Source organism: Columba livia, chromosome 4 (assembly GCF_036013475.1).
Source record: "Columba livia isolate bColLiv1 breed racing homer chromosome 4, bColLiv1.pat.W.v2, whole genome shotgun sequence".
Classification (NCBI taxonomy): Eukaryota; Metazoa; Chordata; class Aves; order Columbiformes; family Columbidae; genus Columba; species Columba livia.
In genome coordinates this window covers 29,591,912-29,616,477 of record NC_088605.1, presented here as the reverse complement: position 1 = coordinate 29,616,477, position 24,566 = coordinate 29,591,912, and the positions used below count along the sequence as shown (strand labels likewise).

At 34.8% G+C, this 24,566-nt stretch overlaps 1 protein-coding gene across 2 annotated transcripts in view; it reads right to left on the bottom strand.

Moving 5' to 3' along the window:
• CEP135 (centrosomal protein 135) overlaps nucleotides 1–24,566 on the bottom strand; it is a 38,872-nt gene that overhangs the window by 8,802 nt on the left and 5,504 nt on the right. For both annotated transcript variants that reach the window (XR_002411806.2, XM_005501195.3), the window contains exons 2-21: nucleotides 21,942–22,106; nucleotides 20,591–20,781; nucleotides 19,916–20,083; nucleotides 18,397–18,538; nucleotides 17,230–17,314; nucleotides 16,140–16,268; nucleotides 14,434–14,649; nucleotides 13,808–13,873; nucleotides 12,711–12,861; nucleotides 11,480–11,673; nucleotides 10,869–11,012; nucleotides 10,151–10,294; nucleotides 8,634–8,711; nucleotides 8,283–8,434; nucleotides 6,160–6,275; nucleotides 5,929–6,083; nucleotides 5,379–5,434; nucleotides 4,152–4,320; nucleotides 1,282–1,392; nucleotides 758–943 (exon numbers count right to left, since the gene is read on the bottom strand). Coding sequence is in view for 1 of the 2 variants with exons in the window: in XM_005501195.3 (XP_005501252.2) it covers nucleotides 758–943; nucleotides 1,282–1,392; nucleotides 4,152–4,320; nucleotides 5,379–5,434; nucleotides 5,929–6,083; nucleotides 6,160–6,275; nucleotides 8,283–8,434; nucleotides 8,634–8,711; nucleotides 10,151–10,294; nucleotides 10,869–11,012; nucleotides 11,480–11,673; nucleotides 12,711–12,861; nucleotides 13,808–13,873; nucleotides 14,434–14,649; nucleotides 16,140–16,268; nucleotides 17,230–17,314; nucleotides 18,397–18,538; nucleotides 19,916–20,083; nucleotides 20,591–20,781; nucleotides 21,942–22,054 (2,766 nt within the window). In the remaining variant the exon portion in view is untranslated. The remainder of the gene's footprint in view (nucleotides 1–757; nucleotides 944–1,281; nucleotides 1,393–4,151; nucleotides 4,321–5,378; nucleotides 5,435–5,928; nucleotides 6,084–6,159; nucleotides 6,276–8,282; nucleotides 8,435–8,633; nucleotides 8,712–10,150; nucleotides 10,295–10,868; nucleotides 11,013–11,479; nucleotides 11,674–12,710; nucleotides 12,862–13,807; nucleotides 13,874–14,433; nucleotides 14,650–16,139; nucleotides 16,269–17,229; nucleotides 17,315–18,396; nucleotides 18,539–19,915; nucleotides 20,084–20,590; nucleotides 20,782–21,941; nucleotides 22,107–24,566) is intronic.

The following is a 24,566-nucleotide window of genomic DNA, read 5'->3' as shown; positions in this document are numbered from 1 at the left end:
ATCAACTGTGCAATTTTTAATCACCATCTTGAAGAATTATACAAGTACTATACAAGAGCAGAATGAGGCTGGATTCCATCTTTGGAAAAGAATTAAAAGCTTAAAACCCCCAAGATACAATATATTTTTAACTTAGCTTACAATATTAAAGTCTCTAACTCTTTCTGGTTAATTAAGAGCATGAGACAAAATATGGTCAATTTGCAACTGCTATACTCTAAAACTTTATTGATCTTTATGAAGGTATTGCTTCTGAAATATGAAGCTCATTATTTTCTACGCTACGTGTCTAGGTTTCAGTATTATGGAATCCTGATTCTAGATTTGGACTGCTACTACAAGATTTTTACCTTTACTCCAGCCACCAATGCTTCAAATACTTAATTCAAAGCTTCAAAGAAATTTAAGAACTAAGCTTACAAAATACTCATAAAGCTATGTGCAAATATTTTGAAGCAACTAAACAAAAGGTTCTTGCAGAGACAATAACATAATAGCAATAATCACCCAACAGAAAAGATGTAAAGGTGTTAAAATATATGCTGTGATTCTAATGTTGGGAAACCAGGGAAGGGAAAAGGAAAGCACATCTAACCAAAATCAGTTACTGTTTCAAGAACTCAGTGTCCATATTTGAAATATTCACATATAGGAATTATTTTCCATTAAAGCACTAAAAATAGTATGCTGACTTTATTAAAAAACACTTGAATGTATCCCACTTTCCCTAACAGAATTTCATTGCACAACTTATTACCCCTTGAATTTCTTTTTCCAGAAGTTCCACTCTCTCTTGGAGATGTCTCCGATCTGTATCTACAGAAAGCAGTTCAAGTCGTATTGAGTTGCTTTCTCCTTCAGCTTGATGAGCCTTAATTTCCCAGTCTTCAGCTTGTGTTTGGAGCATTCGGAACTTCTCTAACAGTTCTTGGTTTTCTTTTTCCTAAATGAAACGGTAAATCATTCTGCAGTGATCACTGTACCTTCAAGTTGCTTGATCTTATGTCATGACTACTCCTTATATTCCACCCCCCCCCACCCAGAAGAAAGTAGATCTTCCTTGATTTTCTTAATCCCACTATCTGGCAATTATTCAAGGGCATCATCGCTTTTGCAGGTCCAAATAGTAAGTTAACACAGTGATGGCATTCTGTTTTATTAAACTTGGCAGTTGTTACTGAGTTTCAAGGCTCCCAGGAGAGGGGTTATTTTGGATGTCTCTGCATTATCAAGGGTCACATTACTGAGATGTACTGATCTGCCTACAGATTATACTTCTACCTTCGAAGCCGTCAAGGTCTCAAATCTGGAAATTTCAGTTATATAATTATGAACCCTGGTTTTCATCTCTTCTTTTTCACGTATTGCATCTTCAAGCTCAGTACTGATAGCCTAAAGAGATTACATAAAGGCAAAACAGTGCATTAGAGTAAATTAATCACAATATATTACTGTATCAGACTAAAAGTAATTGCACATGCCCTAGATTTTATTCTATCCCAATTTAAGTAATTTAGTCAAAGTCCTTTGGGATTTGTAAGACTCAGAAATATCCCCTATTACTTTAGATACACCAAAGAGTTTTTCAGGCAAGAATAATAATGAATATCATACCAGTTCATAAAATCTGCAGCTTCCCTGATGGCAAACCCTAATGATCTTTGGAAAATTCAACACACAGATGTTTGGGAGCTAGGACTCTTTTTGCTTTAAGATTCACTATCCCTGAATGAAGCAAAGTTTTGTGTCACTAGAAAGTCAACTTTATCATAAAATAACATTTATTTTAAAGTAGAATTGCAAGATAAAACAACTAGATGCATTATTAAGATCATACCTAGATATCAAAAATGCACCATGGAATTTGTTTGAGATTTTGCAGCTGCTAACTCTGGCCCTCTCAGGTTCAGCTCTCACCTTGCTCTGAGTTCTCTAGCCTAGAGAGCCCAAAAGGCAAGTATCATCTTCTATTTCCCCCACATTTGATAGTGAAGGTAGATGATATTGCTTGCTTGCTTGCTTTTTCTTTCTTTCTTTCTCTTTCTTTCTCTCTCTCTCTTTCTTTCTTTCCCTCCTTCTTTTTCTGGTATATTAATATTAATTAACAGCAGCCTTTTTACTGGGTGCCTTATGTAGCATATGCTGAAATTACTTCACTTGTCTGTGGTAGCCTTCCAAAGCACACTGGCAAAGCTTTAGTGATCATATTATTATACTATTTAATATTTCATCTTAGTAGATACCTGTGAATGGCATCCCTAATTTCAATATTATACCCACATATCTATGTATATAAAACACTGAACGTTTTTGTTATATATCGTCCATGCGCACATTCTATTATACAGGGACAATTTTGTCATGCACTTGGAGCTGGGAGGCTTTTGGTCAGTAGTAATCAGCTGGTGCACAAAACCTACTCATTTTATTCCTCAAACTGCGTGAGGGATTAATAAGACTGAATACACTTCAGGCTCTCCAAGCCATGGATCACAGACCCAGAGAATTCCAAGGAAGAAGAGACGGAGCAATGATGATTGGCAAGAGCGCAAACAGACTCTTCAAGGGTCCTTTATGCTCCTGAGTGAGCCTTACACACCAGTGATTTGTTTAACTTGCAGACCCCTGGAGAACATCTCAAGATGAAGATGCCACAACTATAATAATGATGGTAATCAAACAGTTTAACTCACTGAAACTCTCTACTATTTCTGTCTTGTAAAAATTTTATTTAACCTACACCATCAACTTGAGATAGCTCATCTTTCAATAAAATATTCAGTGATAGCCTACGGAAATAGGTAATTCCTCAAGGCATTAAAGATTTTGATTCAGCTTTGATTCTGTAAGTGACGTGAGTTTAAGTGTTGCCTTTATAGCATGCACTTTACAAGAAATTGCATTTAGCCATCAGCAGTTGAAAGGGACTGTAGACCTCCTGTCTGGAAAGCTGACCAAGAATACACATTAACCAACTCATAGTCCACTGAACAACCATAATTCACTTCCCACCTGTGTTTTGGCCTAAAGCTACTGGCTAGCTGTTAGCAAGGAGGTAGATTGTAACTACTAGAGAGCTAAGGAAATATGAAATAATATAAAACTAGTACAAATAAAAATATATAACATAAAACTCTGCAAGTAGTCAAATAAAGTACCTGAACAGAATCTCCACAAATAACAAAACCCACACACACAAAAAGCTGCAATATACAGCTGAACACCAAGATACCACCTCACCATGACACCTACCTTACCAATGCAAAGACAATCCAATAAGAACATTTCTCCGGGGAAATAGATGGCACCTTTGACTTCACCATCTAAAAACCCCACACAACCTTGACACAATGGAAAGGGAACCCCTCCTATTCCCATGGACTGTGTATCCTTATTCATTCCTGAAATCAGGAAACAAATTCAGACTATTCAGGACTACCATCTCTTAAAAATAAATTTTCTTCATTCCCTGTGTCTTGCAGCTTTTGAGCCCTCTTGTGTTTTCTACAACAACATTAACCCAATTCATCAGCAAAACCAAAGTTCCTGCAGAGCGACACACATGAATGGAAACTAACCTTGCCAGAACTGGAAATTAAAAACCTGTCAATCTCTCTTTACTGTCACCATTACCAAGGCTCAAAGAACACAAACATTAAAATCTACATTCCAAAGCATTCTAATCTCAAAACATGGCACACCACAATCAATACACCCAATGCTGCACGGACACTAGGTGGATGACACTAATGAATCACTATGCACCAAAATGAATTCGGATGTGCTAGCAATCTCCTCTCTCTCACCTGACTAATAATCCACTATCTGCTTTTGTGTTTTCTTGCTCTCTCTTAATAATCCCTTTTCCACAGATAATAGACCCATTTTTTTACCAATTAAACACCAGCTACCAAGTGATACAAACGATTAACACAATTTCATTATAGCAGAAACAATTATGCCCTGGATTTATTTTATTTAGATTTCTTTTTTTAATCTGAGTAATTACTTTTGCAGTTTCTGCCCAGTCATTTTTAATAGCCCGGTGTTCAAGAAATACCAAATCAAAAGTGAGGATATAGCGGTTTTGATGTACCAAGAAATAAGCAAGAAATAATTCAATACTTCAGTATTGTGTACTGTGTTCATACCTGGTTCTCTCTTGCCATTGTAGTCAGGTCATCTTGCAATCGTCTGTTTTCATTCAGAGCTATTTCCTTCACTCTTCCTGTTTCTGCAAGCTCTGCATGGGACGCATCAAGCTGGCGACGTAAGCTAGATACCTCACGGTCTCTGTTGCTCAGCATGTCCTTGATATGGCTATTAAGTGAAAATCTTATTTAAGTTTTCCCTTCTTATACTATATCACATACTGCTGAAAATGATCAGATCTGGATTTTGGATATGTTTGTTTTGTTTTGGTTTGGTTTGGTTTTTTTTTTTTTGTTTGTTTGTTTTTTTTTTTTTTTTTTAAAAGAAAAAAAAGGTAAATTTTCTTGCTCTCTGAATGCTGGAAAACTGAGTCTAAACAAATATAAGCTAAGGATTTAAAATGTCAGAATGCACAAATAAAATGGAATTCATCTTCAACTTGGAAGATGTCTCTGGCAAGATGTATCTTATTACACAAACAGCAATTAAACATACTTATGTTTATCCATGTTTAGTAGTGGTTACAGTATATTAGCCATTGCATATTTTATAAAGCAAAGGAAGAAGACAGCTTACACTTGAAAGACAACAATCAAAAGAGTAAGGAAGAGATTAAACAGAAAAGTAGAAACATAACTATGTGAGTTTCAGTGAACTTCTGCATTAGTTTTTTTGCCAGATATTTCATGCATTGGTGTACCAAATGCTCAGTTACAATGGTCTTCAAATGTTTCAATATTGGTGTTTAAATATTTCATCATTAAAAGCTACGGTTTTAAAAGTCATGCTTAAAAAGAGGCAAGAAGATCAGATGAAGCCCAGGTAAAAGCTACATAAATACATTTTAATTAAGACTGTACTGGTAGCTTAAGCTGGAAAAATTAGCTTGCCAATAATTAAGACCTGAGTCAATCTAATAATATCTAGTGCAGTACTTAAAGTACCAAAAAGGTACTTCTTAACCGAGAATTATGAAATGTTACCAATTTAGGAAAAGAAATATAGACAAACACTTGTTAATGGCTATCTTAGCAGCCTGCAATTTAATTGCAGGAGAAGTCTCTTCAAAAGTTGTGTACATCTCCCTCAATGCAGTACACTGCTTTACTTGACTTAAACAGAATCAACTCAGTATCACCAAAACAACTAAAATAGCCATTTACTTTTGCTTTAAAACCACTAGACAAAATAAAACCACTGAAGAAGGCATCACAGTCTTTACTCACTCTGTTGAGGACTCCAGCTCAGAGAGAGTTAGACGTAAATGAGTAATTGTTTTCTCCTAGAGAAAGAAAAGCACAAGTTGTATGAAGTATTATTATATCGCAACATAACAGGATACCTCAAATCAAAGAACTTTATGTTTAGACATTTTAACCCTTCACCAATAAGCAATTACCTCTTTGCACAATCAAATTTCCAAGTTTCTTTTCTTTACTGAAGAAGGATTGCCTTGTCACCAGAAAAGATGCAAGTCAGCTATAAGTTCTCCCATCTCATGCTAACACCTTATATCTCAATAAATACCTCCAAGTACAAAATGCAAAAAATACTTCTTTATTTTCTTGAAATGTTTAGGGAATACACTAACACTCATAATTAAAATCCTAATGAGTGTGCAAATGACTCTTTGTATTGGCTAGGTCCAAACGTAGTGTTTATGTGATGCCGAAAGCTCTGCACAAGCTTTGTCACTGAGGCAAAATGTCTCCCTAAAATTTAACTGTTGTAAAAATCCCCATATGGATCACAAAGTAGTACTTTTACTGCACATACCTTGTTAGCCAAGTTGTCATCTAAGCATGCAATTCTTTCTGTTTTTTCATCTACAGTTTCTTGAAGACTGTCCTTTTCTTTGTCCAAAACAGTGATAGTATTTCTAAGCACATTGACTGCTTCATCCTGTGAAGCGCTCCTCTGGTTTAACCTATCTATAAATAAAATAAAAATAATAAGTACTTTCTATTTAGAAAACAGGAAATAAGCATTAAAATACCTAGTGATTACCTATTTTCTCCTCTAACTTTACAATTTCTTCTTGAGCTGACTGCAGTTCATCCTTTTTGAGAGACAATCGGTGCTGTAAATCTTCAACAGACCTCTGGAGCTGGTCATTTAAGAGCCTGGAAGATCAGTATACAGTTGAAAGAAGTTTGGGATCTATTCAGGGTCATTAACTTATGGCTCTTAAGCTGCTTGAAGTGCTGGAACAGTTCCAATGTAACCTCATGATAGGGTTATGTCATACCAACCAGCAGTATGGGGTTGTGTCATACTAACCCCTCTGGTAGAGGGGTTGCTCTGAACCCCTGCAGCAAGTCCACCTCAACACTGCTGCAAAATGGAGCAATGGAACCTTGGTGGAACCACCATGATAATCTGAAATATTCACTCCCCCTGATTTCTGTTATCTTCATCATGTGACTCTTGTTACTTGCGTCTTTTGACTCTTTGCTTTATAAAGATTTTGATATGTAGCTCATAGCAGTGATTATCAGCCACACCACATTTAAAGCAGCAACCAAATTGACAGGTACAGTTCTGATCATACTTTTAAGAAATAAAGAGCCTGAAAGATATATGAAAACATCTACCTACATAGTTGTTTTCCTTAGCAAGAAATAGCAGTGACCTAGGAAAAAAATGCAAAACGAAACTCCAAAGTAATCAAATGGACTATTTACAAAATAGGTCATGAAATAAAAATCCCTTGAGAAGTGGGATCTTACAAAAGCTACAAAAGCATTTCATTTAAAAACAAAACCCCACCAATCCGGAATACAGCATGCCCACAGATAAAGATTGCTCTCACTCAACTTAGAATGAAACTTTGCAGGGGGAGGGGAACGTGCTTGGCAGCAAACACAGCTATAACAAATCGCCACCATGCACAAAGTAGAACCAAATGCTGAAATGACTGTAGCCCTACTCCTTATCGCCTCATTTTTATAATATCAATACTTTCCACTAAAAGGAACCCAACAAAATATTTCACTTTTAGGAATATTGTCACAATTTTACCAACAAATACAATGTTTTACAAACAGCCTTCCTTGTGCAATTGGGAACATTAGATGAACTCCAAGGCCTGCTTCTCAGCTTCAGTTCTTCATAGCTATCTGCCCTGCTATTGTACTGTTACACAGTGCAGTATAGTCCCATTCAGGTGAGGAGTGGAGTGGCATGTGAGCCACAGACCCTGGTTTCACCTGAAAAACCTCCAAAATATCTCATCTACAGCATTATCTATCCTGTAGTGAACTCTTACATCAAAGGCTCTAATTTCCACCTAAATCAAATACCAGATTTCAAAATTTCTGCCCAAATTTATTCAACACTCTATTTCCACTTTCTCTAAGCTGCCTTCTTGTTCCATCACATTTAGATAGCTGATGGGAGCTCTTTTCTAAAACAACTTTAGAAGAGTGCAGCAATGATCCCACAGGTTTAAATGGGCCTTAAAAATCCATGGGTATACTTGATCCTCTAGTTCTGAGCAAGTTGGTCAAATCCCCAGAGATTGTGTCTTTGGATTGTAAGACATCAGCTGTCAAAACTGTAGTATGTGTGTGATGGTATTACCACGTGAAAGAGAATGACGCAAGAAAAACAGCTCAACTAAAATGCCATTACAAAATGACTGTGAACTACTCAGTTGTGGAATATCAATGTCTAATGCTTGGCATAACATTTTCAGGATTACTGACAACTCTGTAGAACTGGCACAATTTGGTCCTACTGCTGCAGGCTGCAAAGGCATCTGTCTTCCTTTTAACAAACAGCAGTTGGAAATCCTTTTAGAAGTTTTCTGTTCTGATATATTTACAAGCAGAGAACATGGCTGTTAGAAGAAACAATTACAGAAGGAGAAAACTTTCATTCATGATTAGCCATAAAAATTATCAGTATATCTGGTGCTCAAATAGGTCCAGGAGGAGCTTCCTGTGAAAAGCCAGCAGAGCACTTTCCTCAGTCATACTTACTTTTCCTTAAGACAAAACCAATAGCAAGTGATCTTGAAAATATTTTATGTTTTTTCCCAGGAACTCCACTCCGCTACACAGTCATAGGATAAGCAACATGATGTTAGCATCTGTAGAAGACCACCACATTTTGTGTATTAGACTTACTGAAGTGAGCAAATCTCAGTTTTAAATTGAGAAGAATCATCAGATGTCTGGGCAAGTTTACTGGACTTCAATTTTAACTCATTTTCCAAAGAGTTTATTCTTTCTTTCAGGATAGAAATTGTAGTCTTCAGTTCACACCTTTCCATCTCAAACTGCAATTTAAAAAAAACAAACAAACAAAAGAAAAACATTGTATTGTTGTAGAAAGCTATCACAACTTGGCTTTTAAATAAATTGAGGTGGAAAACAGCTAACAAAATTAATTGCTTGAAAAGTCTATCCTAAAATAGAATAGTAGTAAAATAAATAAAATAGAAGTAATTAAAGCTTACTTCCTAAAAATGCACTTACTCCTTGAATATTATTCTCCAATTCTGAAATATCACGCTGCATCTTTGATTTCTCAAGGTTTGCTGCTTCTTGCTGAATCTGAAATAGAAATATAGAATTACATGTAATAAGATACAGATTTTTAGATTTAACCACAGAAATATAAGCTTAATGTTTAAGAAAACATTGCTCTACATTCTTTGATAAATCACCAAATGCCACGTTCTCTCTATTAAACTACAGAGCATTAGCTGAAAATAGACCACTGCAGTTCAATATAACATCACTGAGTTTGGTTTTGTTGTTGTTTTTAAATAGAAAGTATATTGTCCCAACCAAATTAATATTTGCGATTTGTTGTAGAAAGATTACTGAGCCACAGGGCAACATGAAAGGTTTCAAGCATATATAGTTTAGTGGCTCAAGCTGTTTGAAATTAATTTATGAAATTATCATTAATATGAAATGTAAGAAAAGATTACCAAGCTAACTGGTCTTTCTCCAAGTCTATGAAGTTTTTTTTAGATTGTCTGTTCTCTGACTTCTGTGCACAAGTGCAGTGAAATTATTAATCAAACTCTGAAACTTCCTAGAAATGCCCGAGATAAGCATTTTTGTGAGAATATTTCAAAGTGGCATACATACAAAATGTTGGTGGTCACCTACAAGAAGAAAGAATGGAGCTGGAAGCATACCTTTTCCACTGCGGGTATATGCTTTAAGCAAAGAAGTCGGTTACTGCCACTGCATTCAGATACACTACGATTCTCTGTTTCTGTGGTAGTAAATCAAACTATGGAAACACTCATCATACAGTCAGTCTTGACATATGCTGCCTTTGGATCGGTCAGTTTATATGATTTTATATTTCTGAATGTTCAGGACTTCTTAAAAAAAACTGTATACATTATATTAATGACCTAATAGTTGGCGAAACTCTGCTGACATAATATGCTCTTGACCACAACCAAAAAATATATGAATACATATTAATACCAGACATCAAAAAGTCAGAGTAACAGAAAAATCATTGCATTAAGAAATATTTTTTAAAGGTGAAAAATAACAACACTTGGATTGCTACAAGTTTATGTTTGATGGTTCAGTTATCTGGCATTTAAAATATATTCTGCTACAAAATGCAACAATAACTAAAGATTAGTTACATGAAAAAGTCCATAAAGTCCCCAGTTTGTGGGGTAAGAGCCATGTGACACACAAGCATCTTCAAAGTAGTGCATACACACAAGTATTCTGTGGCTGGGGCTTCACACCTGGGTTCTTCACACAAGGTGATGCCGTACTTGCCTGTAGACACTTAAAGCGTGTTTTTCTCTCCCCTATGCCCACCCAGGAACTGAGTTTACGACAACAATTCAGACAACTCATTGAGCTCTCTGAAGTGAGTTTGAAATCAGGTAAGTTCAAAAGTTATTGAAAAGGGGAACTGACAGACAGCCCAACACAAACATGACATGATTGTATAAGCATTCCCTATATGCCACCTCACTGTAAGCAATGAAGCTATGAAAGCTCACCTTCAATTTTTCTCGGAGGCTTTCTTTTTCTGCCATTAGTCTTCTAAAGTCAGTCAGTGCAATGTCTCTTTCTTCTTCCACCTGACTTTGAGAAACTAAATTATGTTTTGCTTCTCTTCTCATCCTGTTTAATTCACCCTGAGACTTTAAAAAGTTATTGTTTGTTAGCATATGTGGCTTGCAACTAGTACAGTGTATACACAAACAGAAAAAAAACAGTTGCAATGCTGTTCTTAAAATAGAAGTGCTATTATAGTCCTATTTTTCCTTAGATGACTAAAATACATTCCCTAAATCATGCAGTGGCATGACAACTTATGCTGCCAACATATTCATCACCCTTCTACTGTTCCAAGCATAGCCTAAATTCATGATGCTTTCTTATCAGTTTACTACTACTTCTTTCTTGCTTTGTAGCCTGTATCCTTACCCAACTTTCTCATGTGTTCTATTGATTCTTTTTTCCTGATCTTTCTCTTTTCCAAACGGCAGTAATGTACGTTGTAATAGTTTTGAAGTTAATACACTAATTTGGACTACATAATTTTGTTAACAAGTAATGATGATAGGTATATATTTTATTATTCTTGGTTGTATTCTAGTAGGTCTGTCTCCTCCATTTCTATTACAGAGAGAGGTTATTTCATTTTAAATAAGCAACAGTACAATCAGTGTTGATCAATTATTTCAATGCCAATTATAAGCAATCTCTTCTTACCTGCTCATAAAGAACATTTAATCTATCTCTTTCTGCAGTCAATAATTTGACATTGGATTGAATGTCTATCATGTGTTTTTCAAATCTGTCTAACATGGACCGTAGGTCATCCCTTTCTCTGGTGATCAATCTAAGATCTTCACTCTGCAAAGTGATTAATAAAATTTATGTTAAAATTAACTGATTAAAATATTTGATAATTCATATAAAAAGAAGAATTCATGCTATTAGTAATACATGAAAAATACATAGATAGTAAAGTTTAATTGCAAGAAAAAACCATGCACTAGTGGTATAATTTAAATAATAAGAACTGTTAAAGAGAAAAAGCAAAATGGCTAGCAAGATATCAACCTTTTTCTGCTTATCACATAGTTCTACTTCAAATAAACTGATCAATAATTAATTAATACGCTACCATAAAACACGAATAGGAAAATAAAGTGCAAGTTCACTTGATTGTCAGTTAATTCTTACGTTAAGAATGTAATTTTAAAAACTACTACAGTAATTTTCTGCTATGGAATTTCAAGATATATTTGATAGCTCCTTCAGTGGTTCTACAGCACTTCCATTGTTTTTTCAGCTTGTCTCGATGGCAAGAAATTTACCTTCTCTGGAGTCCTACGGCTTGGGCTGGGCCTTCGTTTTATCATTTTCTGAAGATACTCTAATTCTCGCTTATAATAATCTCTGTCGTCTTCTAAAGTCTTTACAAATGCATCTAGACGAGATGGAGATTTGTCTCCTAGGGCTATACCATATTCTACTCTCATTCTTTCTATTTCCAGAACAAGTTCTCGTTCTGCAGAAAAATAAATAAAAACAACTGTATAGGAACCTCATGAATTTCCATGACATTTGCATTTGGGATGGACTAACTCCCAGGAATCGTCTGTGCTGCAAATTATCTGAAAAGGATGTAGGAGTCCTGGTTGACTGCAGGCTAAACATCAGTGAGTAGCGTGCTTTAGAACCGATAGAGGTCTAACTGCATATTGGGCTGTATCAGCAGAAACACAGATCAAGGGATGTGATTATTCCCCTTTACTTAGCACTCATTAGATCGAATTTACAATACTGTATTCGGTTTTGTCCCCTCTAGTACATGGAAGATGTTGCTAAACTTGAGTGAGCCCAAGGGAGGCCCTCCAAGCTGGTCAGGAAGCAAAATACTTGTCCTGTGGGGAATGGCTGAGGGAACTGGGCTTGTTCACCCTGGAGAAGAGGCAGAATGACAACACCAAAAGGGTGTTAGAGATAACATAGAGCCAGTTTCTTCACAGTAGGTAAAACAAGGAACAAAGCTGATTAGTTGCTACAGGTAATTTACGGGTAATTACAAACAATACAGGGGATTTTTTCTTTTTTTTTTCTTTTTCTTTTTTTTTTTTTTTTTTTTTTTTTAATTACTCAGGATAAATGAACATTGGAATGGATTGCTTAGAGATGCTGTAGAATTTCCATTCCTGGAGATTTTCAAGATCCAACTAGTTAAAGGTCTCAAGAAGCACAGTCAGTCTGAATTTACTTGCACAGAAAGACAATAAAGACAGTTTTGGGCAAAAGAAATTATTTTGTATGAAACTGCCATAGTATTAGTGCTAGCATGTCCTGTGAGATCACAGAAAAAAGCTCAAATTTCAGTTCTCACAGACATATAGAAGACATCTTTCTGTGAAAAAAGTTTTCCCTTCAGTTCTGACTGAAAACCTACAGTCATCTTTTAATTTACATGTATAAAATATTTTGGTATTATTAATTGTATCTTAACTAAGTAAGGTTTTTTATTTCAAAAATAATAGGTAGATAATTTACAGGGATCATAATTTGATGATTTACCTTTTATTTCTAAGTTCTCTGTTTTTTCTGTCAGTCTTTGCTTCTCTTGCTCGAGCTGGCTTAACAGCACTTCAAGATTCTCTTTATCATCTGATTTTCCAAAGAGTTCTTCACTTAGTCTCTCATTCTCCCTACGACATGAGCACAACTCCTGAAGTAACAAGTATTATTACAAAAATTAGAAGTGGAAAAAAATATTTACCATTTTGTTAAACTTTTAATATTCAATACTGTTTACTTCTGTTGAACATGGATGTTCTACACTTTAACATTTGTTAAAGGTTGTGATTGTTTTTATACTACTTTTTACTACTTCAAAGTAAGCATTACTTTTTACATAGTTTGCAATCAGTAACAAAACAAGCAAGATTAAACCTTGTTTAATTCAAGAAACCGACCAGAAGGACAGTGGGATGCAAAATGGAAAAAACTAATAACTAAAGCAGGAAATAATTTTTAATAGCATTTAGTAACATTGTTGGTGTTAAAGTACATAACAATACAGTCAACCCAACTCTGCAGCTAATCAAATGCTATTTGGAATGTCTTTCCTATAATCTGGTGCCCTGAAAACTAATCATTTTTGTATTTTCAAGTTCAATAGAAGTACTAAAACCACAAAACACTGTACTCAACTAACACACAACTTACTACGTGCTTGAAAGAGTTTGGTCTTCAAGGATTCGATAATATTGATGCTTTTCATCTGAGCTACTATGCTTTGTTTCTGAGGGAGCCAAGTATTGCATAATTATTCGCAGGCTGATTAAGAGACAACATAATTTCTAAATGAAGAAAATCCCCTAAGATGTTGTAACCCACTTGTGATAAAAATGATTGTAATGGAAATTACAACTTCAGATGGCAGACATAAGGAAACGTACAATAAGGACAGAGTCAACCACGCTGTCTACAGAGGTTTCTTTCAGTTTATTTTTGCAACAATATGATGTAGTTAGTAATCTATTACAGGGGAGTTTTGGGGTACTATAAAACTTCTCTTGTTACTTGTTAATTTTTATAATAAATAAAAGAATCATACAGATGACAGTATGATAAAAATGCTACAAACAAGAATTGCAAGCGTTTTTACTTACTGATTTAAGCCTTGTTACTGTTTCTTCAAGATCCTGTATTTCATTGTGTTTTCTTTCAATTTCTTTCTATCAACCAAAATTAACCTATATGTTAAAAGTTACATATTCAAAATGGCAACAATTCCTTTGTTACAAAAAAACCTAAGGAAACAGACTATTCTTGTAAAAAATAAAGTATAATTAGTTCCTTGTAATATGCCAAATTTTAACTAGTAAACATCCTATGAACTGAAAGCACAAAAAATTTGTGGTATGCACATCCATGCTCTTTTGGAACACAACAATTATATATATAAAAAAACTGCAAATACAGGCATCACTGTTGTAAACGTCTATTGCCAATCAATAGTGTTAAATATGTCAAAATTTTATTTCATACTAAGCTAACAGAAGAAGGAAGATAGACTGCCTCTTAACTAAACTTATCTCATCTAATACAGTAAAGAGACAAAATTACTGTGATTAATCATCTTTTAGTGAGAAATTTTGTATAATGTTACATAAACTGAAAAAAATATATTTCTAGTCTTCCTTCACAAGCCCACAGATCATGTGCTGCAATTCAAAGCTATAAAAATAGGTAAGAGCTAAGCAGATCCTTCCCCCTGTAACACCCCAGTGATTACCTTTGCTTCTTCTATTTCCTTATCTGCAGTCTCGAGCACAATTTCCTTGTGTCTTTCCAACTGCTGTGCCAAGTGGTCTATTTCATTCAGTTCTTGACACAGTTCTTCATTTTTGTTGCTTAAATGCACTACTTCACTGGTCACATTTTGTTTACTGTCCAGGAGGTCTTGAATGCGATTTTCAAGTTCTTTGTTTGTTTGCTGAAGATATTCAACCTGAAAGATATTTTTCATTAAAACATTAATATGTATTATTAAACAAGGTAGAAAAAGTTCCTCTCAATCTTCTGAAATATATTATCTCTACATCCATAGTAAAAAAGGGACATCCTGTTAAAAATGACAAGATTTTCTATTTTTAGAACTTAATGGTTATCCACATGAAAAAATGTGACTTGTAAAGTCACAAGGCGCAAGGTGAATGATTTGATTACTACACTGATTTTCATCTCATCTCCAAAACCTGAGGTGTATTCTAAAAACGAAGTACTGAAAAGCAGAGGTCTGTATAGAAAGCTGTCTTGGGCGTTGGTCTGGTAGACCCAGTGTACTACGAGTTTCCCTAAATTTCAGAAGATATAAGGACACAGTCTTTTCTCCACCTCTGTAGTATTTTTGCTAGGCTTAGTCTTACTGTTGCTCCTCCACAAACACGAAGCTTTACAGATCAGAATCCTCAAACCTCTTGCCCCCAACATATCTCAGCACCTTAACCACAACCATCCTCAGAAATCCAGCTCTACAGACATGGTTTTTCCCAATATATCCATCTGAGAGTAAAGGGAAGCAAGGCAGGGATATAGGGCAGGAATAAAAAAATATACATAATAAGGTACACTACCCAGGAAAATGGAAGCCTGGACTGTCTTGAAAGATTTAAGATAACAGAGGTGCTCCACTTCCATGTCCACACAATTTTCCTCAAAACTCCAGAAAGAAGTATTATTGTAGACACAAAAGAAAGCCGGCACCCTCTCATAGTCGTGAATACTACTACATAGATGTATCCATCTGTTTATTGTCAGTGAATAAAAGTGGTTGGCACTGAGCCTGAGCAAATAGTCTTGATGACCCAAAACCTGCTTTATGCAGCTCTAGGTTCACTCTCTCTGTACAATCAATTTGTGTTCAGCATGACTTACTCATTCAGGACCACTGAACACAGCTGTACTGCTTCCAAGCCATAGCTCGTTCTGTAATTTTGGAGCACCGTATCCAAGCTAACAAACTCTGCAACGTGGCTCTCATGCCATTGTACATCATGCACAATCAGTATACAAAACATCTAACTCAGCTGGTAAAATGAAAAATTGATGGTATAAATCCAGAGATGGGCTTTACTTGATCCATACTCCAGCCGGTCTTCCTGTCTTGTATTATTTTATATCCTCATTCTGAGACCAATATTGAATGCATGCTAATACGCACAATAAACACAAATGTCTTTATCCTAAGCTTCTCCTTTCCTTGCAAGTTATGTTGGAGTAAAGGTGGGGACCATTTGAATTCAATGAGGAAGATTCCCCACTGTCTGATGAGATTATCTACTGAACTACTCCTTATCGTAAGTATGTGTACCATTGTTAGCTCCTAAAGCATAAATGGAATGTAAAAAAAAAAAAAAAGCAAGCTAGAAGTTTTGTGGGGCTTTTTTTAGGTTGCTAGTATTTTTAGTTTTGACTAAACAACAGTAATAAATCCATTACCTGCAAATTCAAATGGTTGATAAGCTTCTCATTACTTCTATTTCTCGATTCCAGAGAGAGAACCTCATGAGAACGCCCACCATCCAATGCCAGCATGAGACGCTCTATTTCTTTGTCTCTTAGTTCCACCTTTGAGGAAAAGAAAAAAAGTTCTTTGGTATGTTCTATAACATTTAATAGAACCTTTCTTCGTACAAACACCTATATAACATTTAGTAAAAAGATATGCACCTAACAATGCAATTTTTATCTTTACTATCATTTTTTAAATTTAATTCTAGATTTTTCTGAAAAAAGTTATTTATTTGAAAGAAAAATAAACAAATCAAATAGAATTCATTAAAAAAAAAAAACCCTGAAACAATTCCTACTAGCTAATTTTCTTGAAGAGAAACCAACAATTTTCATTTAAAGTGAAGTTAATGAATTTTGCAAATTAACCATCTGAGACTAGTATTTAAATTTAGGGGAAAAGCTTTTAAATCAGCTAATGCAGTGACTGCTTCAGTCACTGAAAAACAGGGAATAATGGAAGAGGAAAAGCAAGATGTGAACAAAAAATAGGATGGTGTCCACTAACCCCAGTCACTGAAAGTATAACAACATATGAACAATTGATGCAATTCCCTCACTTAAACATTATGCGTATCTTATCAATCCACTCTAAAATATTGTAAAATCTATTGTTCAGAAATTAACTTTCAGAAATTAAAATGGAAAAAATATAATGAGTCCAAACAGTGAAAAATATTATCCTAAGATATCTGTAGATGGAATTACTATTTTGGATCTGTTCTAAAAAACCCTAGACACACACAGACTCTATTTATGACCATCAAGCTTAGCTTATTTAATGTAATTTTAATACACAAAATATATCAGCAAAAGCAGTAGGCAAGTATTTTATCATTGCTGCTGTCTCCAAAAGCAAAGGAAATAGCTCAACATAGGCAAGTTAGAATAATTGTAGAACAATTACATAAGTAATTCAAGCCCTACAATGCTTTCCCAATGAGGTTAAAACACAAATTATAATCAAGGCCATTGCAATAGCTACTACAGCTAAATAATAATAAATCTGTAGATATACCTGTTTGCTATAATTTTTCACTCCACGTTCAGATATCTCCAGTTTTTCCTGTAGCTCTGTTACTTCTGCCTGAAGTTCATGAATTCTGAAATGTAGCAATATACTTTCATAAAGTGGATTCACAAAAGAATCATATGTTTACAAAAATTCAATATTAGTATTTTCTCTTTGCTCCTGAACATAAATATTTCAGAAAAAATAGTTTTGTTCATACAAAATATTAATGCTGAGCTGTTGAGACTTTGTAGCAGGTTGACCTTGGCTGGCTGTCAGACTCTGCCCAGTTGCTCTCTCACTCCCCCTCCAGAATAGGATGGGAGAGAAATAAGAGGAAAAGGCTCATGAGTCAAGATGAAGACAGGGAGATCATTTACCAATTATCTCCTCTGAAGTTTTGTTCTCCACAGGCCACATGGACATCCTGCATAACCACGGTCTTCTCCACGGGCTGCAGGGGAATCTCTGCTCCCATGCTTGAAGCACCTCCTCCCCCTCCTTTTTCACTGACCTTGATGTCCTCACAGTTGTTTCTCTCATATTTTTATTTTCCTCCCTCTAAGTGTTACTGCGCAGCACTGTTTCTCCCCCTTTCTTAAATACATTTTCACAAGGGAGCCACCAGTTTTACTGATGGGCCAGTGGGTCTGTTTTGAAGCCAGGTGGAACCGGCTGTCCAGCACAGGGTAGCCACTGATATCTTCTTAGAGAGGCCACACCTAGCCAATAGCAATATAAACCAGCTAAATAAGAAAAAACAATTGACTTGAACCTTTCATAATACAGGTTCTCAAGACAAAAATAATATTACAAAAATCAAGAATATTTTAGTCTTCCAAAACAAATCAGTTTACCCTTAAGCAAAGCATTACAGTCAGCTTTTTTTTCCAGTGTATCTAAAATTAGGTATGACAGTAAAACCAATATAGAAATCTCAAGAGAAATGCTTTAATAAAACAAGCAGCTTATTAAATATCCATTTCAACTCTGCCACAGGCAGCACTGTCAATCACTAAGCAAAATCCTATTTAAGAACTATAGAGCTCTTAAAATATCATCAAATACCACTTTGTTTGAAGCAAATTTGAAAGGTAAAAGGAGGGTGGAGGTGGAAAATCACTGCAGGTATTTAACACCTACACTTCAAAATTTAAAGGTTTGTTACATTACCGATTGTCAGCCACCTGGAGAAGGTCTGCGATATAAGGGTCCTCTGGCTGAGGAACTGGGTAGGCACTAACGCCTGATGGAGGGACAGGCTGGTCTATCTGCATGCGTTGTCGCCTGAAGGGAATGTGTCTTTTTCTGCCACCTAAAAGCCCAACCCCAAATGCCTGTTACTTGAAGTGAAAGCAAGGGAGTCATCATCTTTAACACAAAATTAAATTTCCCATTTATTCCACTGCTTCTGAACTAGCACATGTCACCATTTTAATCTCTTTGTAATAAGTTGACAAAATTTGTACATTCTAGACAATACCATTCTTGCCCGTTAGTATCAGTTTTTTCATTCAGTTTTATAATAAGGAAACATGCAAAGTTCAGTATAAGTAATTTTCCTCAGTGTTTAAAACAGTAAATGTTCTACAGTTGAAACTTGTTGAATCTATTAGTGATTTACCTTACTAAAGAAGCTAAATTAAAACATCTCAAAAGACCTTTTGTTTTCACTTTTAAGAACTATTTTATGACTGGACTAACCTCTGCATAGTTTAGTAATGTTTTTTCCTTCTATCCTATTGTCATTTCTGTGAATGAATATCATATGAAGCACAGTAGGTTATTTTCTGGCATGGTAACTTTATATTAAAAATAAAGCAAAACACAGTATTATTTCTAGAGGGAACAATTACTCTTTATCACATGACTAAATAAGAATATACAATACTCGATGATATAGTACAGAAAAACCCCAGAAGACTGATGACCAATGGGCAAGTATGCAGAAAAACAAAAGTGTAATAAGGCATCTTTGAAGCAAAGGACACAGAAGGTGTGGAAAAATAGAGAGAAATATTAATTTCATCTAACTACCCATTAATTTCTCTCAGATGCCAAAACTACATAGGTAATTCACTGACTCAGAAGGAAAAGACTATTTCAAAATTTCTCAAAGTACTTCTCACTATTTCCCTTACCTTGAAAAAAAATGAAGAAATATGAAACTGTGGAAAAAGAAATTAGCCTGAAAATAACATCCAGAACATTTTACGTTATCAAAAGACCCTTTAAATAATGTAAGCTTTTGGAGAGTTGGAATATTATTTTGTAGACATATTTTGCACCTTGTTACTTTTAGATCTTAGTTACAAAAATCTGTATCAGTCACACATCATCAACTAGCTGTCAAAAAGATTCCGGTATCAAATAACCTGCCTCTGACTAAATTAGGTGCAGCAAAACCTGATGATTAACAGTGCTTTCCAGTCATGTTTTAACTTAATAGTCATGTATTGAATCTAAGTTTGTATTCAAAATTGTCCCTAACACATCTGATGTGCTAACAAAACTTATTCCATACAGAGAAAAAGACTGTGATTCAGAGCCAAAACTTTCAAAAGGTAATGTTATTCTACTGGATAGTTACTTTACTGTAGTAACTTATCTTCCTAGAGATAAAATTATTATGTTCTGAAGAGCCAAAAAAAGCCCAGAGAAAAGTTAAAATACCTGTGATTATGACACTCACCAGGTGTTTGCACCACTGCTTGCAGATTCTTCTCCTGAAGCTGCTGAATTTTTTCAGTCTTGGCTTTGTTCTCTTTTTCCAGCATTTTAATCTTATGTACATATTGGTTATTCAGAAATTTCAAGTCACCTGTTTCATGTTCAACCCTCCTTAAGGAGGCTTTCAAATCTTCAAAGGAGAGAAAAAGCAATATTATCTTTCTTATTAATTATTATTTTTTTGTAGTAGCAACAAAATAAGCCTAAAAAGAATTCTATATTCTTTTTCAATAACATGAAATTCTCAAATACACATACATATGTGTACGCATATACACATAAACAACAAAGTATATATTTAAAAATGTTATACAAATAAAACCCCTTTGGCACATTTAACAGCAGTATTTAATTTTAAATTTAAAAGCAGCATTTCAATGTATGAAAGTGTGTGTTAAAAAGTTCTAACATTTTCATGTTTCATTAAAACAATGACTTGCAGGACCTCAGATGCTGTTTAACTACAGAAGAAATGTCTGTGCATGAGCTTCATTCATTAAAGACACTGAAATCAATGACAGCTCACACTCCTAAGTACAGATAAATGAATCTGAGGATCAAAGATTTAGACACAATTTTATTTTGGCATGCAAGGATTAAAAAAAAAAAAAAAAAAGTATCACAATTTTTGTATTACCTTTAACATGACGATCAGATTGTTCTTTCAGTTTTAGTATTTCTAAATGCAGTTCATTATTTTCCCTGGTAAGTTTAGCATTCTCTGTTTTATAAGGTTCCAAAATAGCATCATAATTGCTGCATTCTTTTTCATTTTTTCCAGCAGATAACTTTGCACTGCGCAAGCTCTCAGTTGTACGAACTAGGTCACTAGAAAAAAGGAGCATCAGACACGTTAGAATTGTTATCAGCTTTTACACTGCAGATGCAAATATTTATTATGATCTGAGAAACAAAAACCTTTCCCTGATACCATGTTAACTGTAGAACAAATGGGTTCAAAGGAAGGCAAAGACATCATTAACGTAAGAACAACTGGAAGACAGGAATCATTCACTTAAATAATGTTGATCGGAAAGGACAGGGCAAATATAAAAAATAAAGATATTTATAAAGCACACCAGGAGTTTATAGCTGATAATTCAATAAGCTCTCTTTTCTACATAGATATTCAAAACTGGAAAGATTATTTTATCCTCCAAGCACTATGGAAGTTGTAGCACTACTTACCACAGAAGAAACTTGAAGTCAATAATTAAAATGGCCAGAAGGTTACTAGTCTTTACATGGAGATCAGAAGCTCCATAAAGACAGATTAGTGGCAAGTAGCTATAAACACTTCTGTGAAAATCATATCAAAGTTAATGATTGAGAGATTAAACCTGTCTGTTAGACACTAGAATGAGACTTCAATGTTGAATGCAGATTACTCCACATCTGCATATGTATGGTTCTTCTGTCAATATTAGATGCTAGAGAGAAACAGAACCAGAGTATTTACATGTGCATGTTTAGTCAAATATACTTGGATTACTAGGGAAATTACGCTGCTTGTAATCATATCAAAGCCATTAAATGGAAGATATATTAAGGAGGTCAACTGAATATTTGTTTTTCTTCTGTTATGTGTCCTGTAAAAACTGCAGAGATAGCAACTTCAAACTTCTCCAGATGAGATCATAAACACGGAGCTGTGAATGTTTTACTTCAAGCCACAGTACAGACAACAGGGATTATTTTTTATACAGTTAGTTATAAGTACATATCAATAGTGGCTATTGTTAGCTCTCTTACAAGGTTCGACCAAAGATCCTTAGAAACAATTCTACTGGATTAAATGAAATCTTCAGACGTTCTCACCACTTAAGCAAACACATTTGACTTCATCATACACAAGAACTGAATGTTAGCTCTCAAATAGTATTGCTTGAAAATTATCTTCTGACTAAGCATTCTCCCTTATATGTCAAAAATCAAACAATACCAACTATATGATTACTATGTTTTTAAATGAATCTCCTTTTGAATACCTAAAAAGCTTTTCCACCAAAGGTAAACTCTCCACTCCCAATGGCTGTCGATAGCCCAGTTGATCTAGACGTTTCCTGAGAGTAATGAACCTTCGCTCTGCAGTTGTAGTCATTGTAAACACACGTCCAAGGCAGCTTTTGTCACAGTCAGGAAAAATAGGAGACCTGCAAAAGATTTTCTGTTACAGCATTTATCCTTTAAAGAAGGAATAATATCCAAAAAAGTAATGGAAAAAACAAATTTTGTGTAGGAAATACTCTGCCTAAGCATGCCCTTAAAATTTAAGTAAACCAAAAGAGAATCACAGTGCAACTGCAATAAGTTTTAAACATATTTACATATTTTTCTTTATAAAGAAATATTTGTCTTGGAAATTTCTTCCTTCCCAGTATCTTAGAGTATGTATGAACTGAACTGTCAGTTCTATGTCCAGTATGTAAGAACTGAACTCTGAAAAGATCTTTCTGTAGGAATACGAAGAAGTAGATTCTGAGTTTTTTGAATCATAGTCATAGTATCTTCCACAATGCAAATTAACAGATTATTCTCAAAAACCCCATATATTGATTTCTTTCATGTATGAATCTTGCTCTCAAAGTTTACAAGGCAGTACTTAACATAACTTACGCCAATCATTTGTAACATTGCATAAAATATGTAAAATTTTAAAGACAGAATAACTTTGAATATCTTTTTTTCTATGAGGAAAAACAAGAAAGAAAAAAAACCCAACACCAGTGTACAATAGTCCTACCTGCAGAATTTTCTGATAAATACAGTTCAAGGATCAGAGATTTAGTTTGGGTTTATTTTTTGTTTGTTTTTTCCTTTGACTGATTAGTTATCTTTTCATTATTAACTTGATCTAAAAGAGGCTAGACCAGCACTACTGTGTCTGAATCCAGATGAGAATTTTGGTTTTGCTATGTACATTTGAGAGAAGAAGAATTTGTACATGGTTATATCCTTCTGGATTTAGAGACGGAACGAGAAAAGAGATTAAATACTAAAGTTGATGCTCATCAATATGTGAAAACATCTCTTCAATAGTTAGAAATACTTCCGAAAAATAGTTCTTTCTGTAAAACATTTTCTCTCTCATTTCTTCAGAAGTTTCAGTATTAACCTGATGGTTATCATTGAAACCATGCTGTTTCACAATCCCCAAGATTTAAAAAATATATTAAATAAATATATGCAGGTATTTGAAGATAAAATTATAAATAAATAATAAAATGAGAAAGCATACAAGCTTCTCTCAGATCTGAGGGAGGAAAGTAAGGTTTCATCTCGTATCAAAAGACTACAAATGAGTCTAGCAATGGGACTGTATTTGCCAGGTACTTTTCCACGGACGACAGAAAATCCCCAGTGTTAAGAGCACAGTATCTAACCCAGAAACTGCCAAAATGTTTGCTTGAAGATGTCCAGGATGTTGAGAAATTAACTAGGCAATGACATGGAGAATAACCCCTTATACATTGCACTGGGATTGTTAAAGGAGGAGGAAGCATACTTCCTTCCACTAAAAGGTAACTGTCAATGTACTGGGTTGAAGTCAAGGTACTAATGTGTCCTAAATGCCTTTGGCAGCCAGAGATTAAAGCTAACACTGATGAGACGCTGTTATTTCTGCATTAATGTCGAGGATTCTGTGTTGAATTCAGGAAAACAGCAATTGCATTACTGTGTCTAGATTCCGTCTCAGGAATACATCTTATATTACTACAGAAGCTGATAACACTTGAGCCCATCTCCTCCTTAAGAAGAATTGTATCAGCTAGAAAGATTAAATTAGTTTAAAACATCCATCAAATTTGATTTAATAGCTTGTGTTTTGGAAAGAAAAAATATTTTTCTACTATTCATATTGAGAAGGTTTTACAGAAGAAACATCAAGAACAAAACTGTGTCACAGCTTGTAAGGGAATAAAGTTTTTTTATAGTAACTGTGGAGAAAATAAATGGGCAGATGTTAGCACTCCAGTAACTGTGACTAGGAAGTAGACACAGGATCTTCTAAATCACTGCAATGGGCGTTTAAGTGAGGTGTAGTGACTTAAATATACTCTAATATTGAGAGGTACCAACAACTTTCTGGGTAAATCACTCTCCTTCCTAAAGACTGCCACTTTTTAATTCAAGACATTGTTGCCACCAGAATCATACATTATCTTGTATTCCATGGAGCCACATCTGATCCAAAATTACTCCAGGAAAAGAGTAGCTGGAGTATAGGTCCAAAAGATGCCCAGAAATGAAAGTAAGAATTGGGGGTCGTTATTTCAGAGAGCTTAACAGAGTTATTAAATTCTTCAAAGACAGTAATTGTTGTACACTCTTTGTTGGAAAGAAACTATGTGTCAGTAATTACAGACCTCTGTCATTACAGACAACCATAGCATAAATCTCATATGCTAAACTTAGTCTATCACTAGTTTTATCATGACATTGAAAAGTATTCAGTAACTTCTCCATCAGGAAAACCTGGCTTTCTGGAAATAGAAGATGAATATATAAACTGCTGTTGAATACATATGACCCAATACACCATAGCTTTGACAGTTGCCACAGCAAGAGTATAAAAATATAAAAACCATAATCCAAATCTTACTCCTACGTAC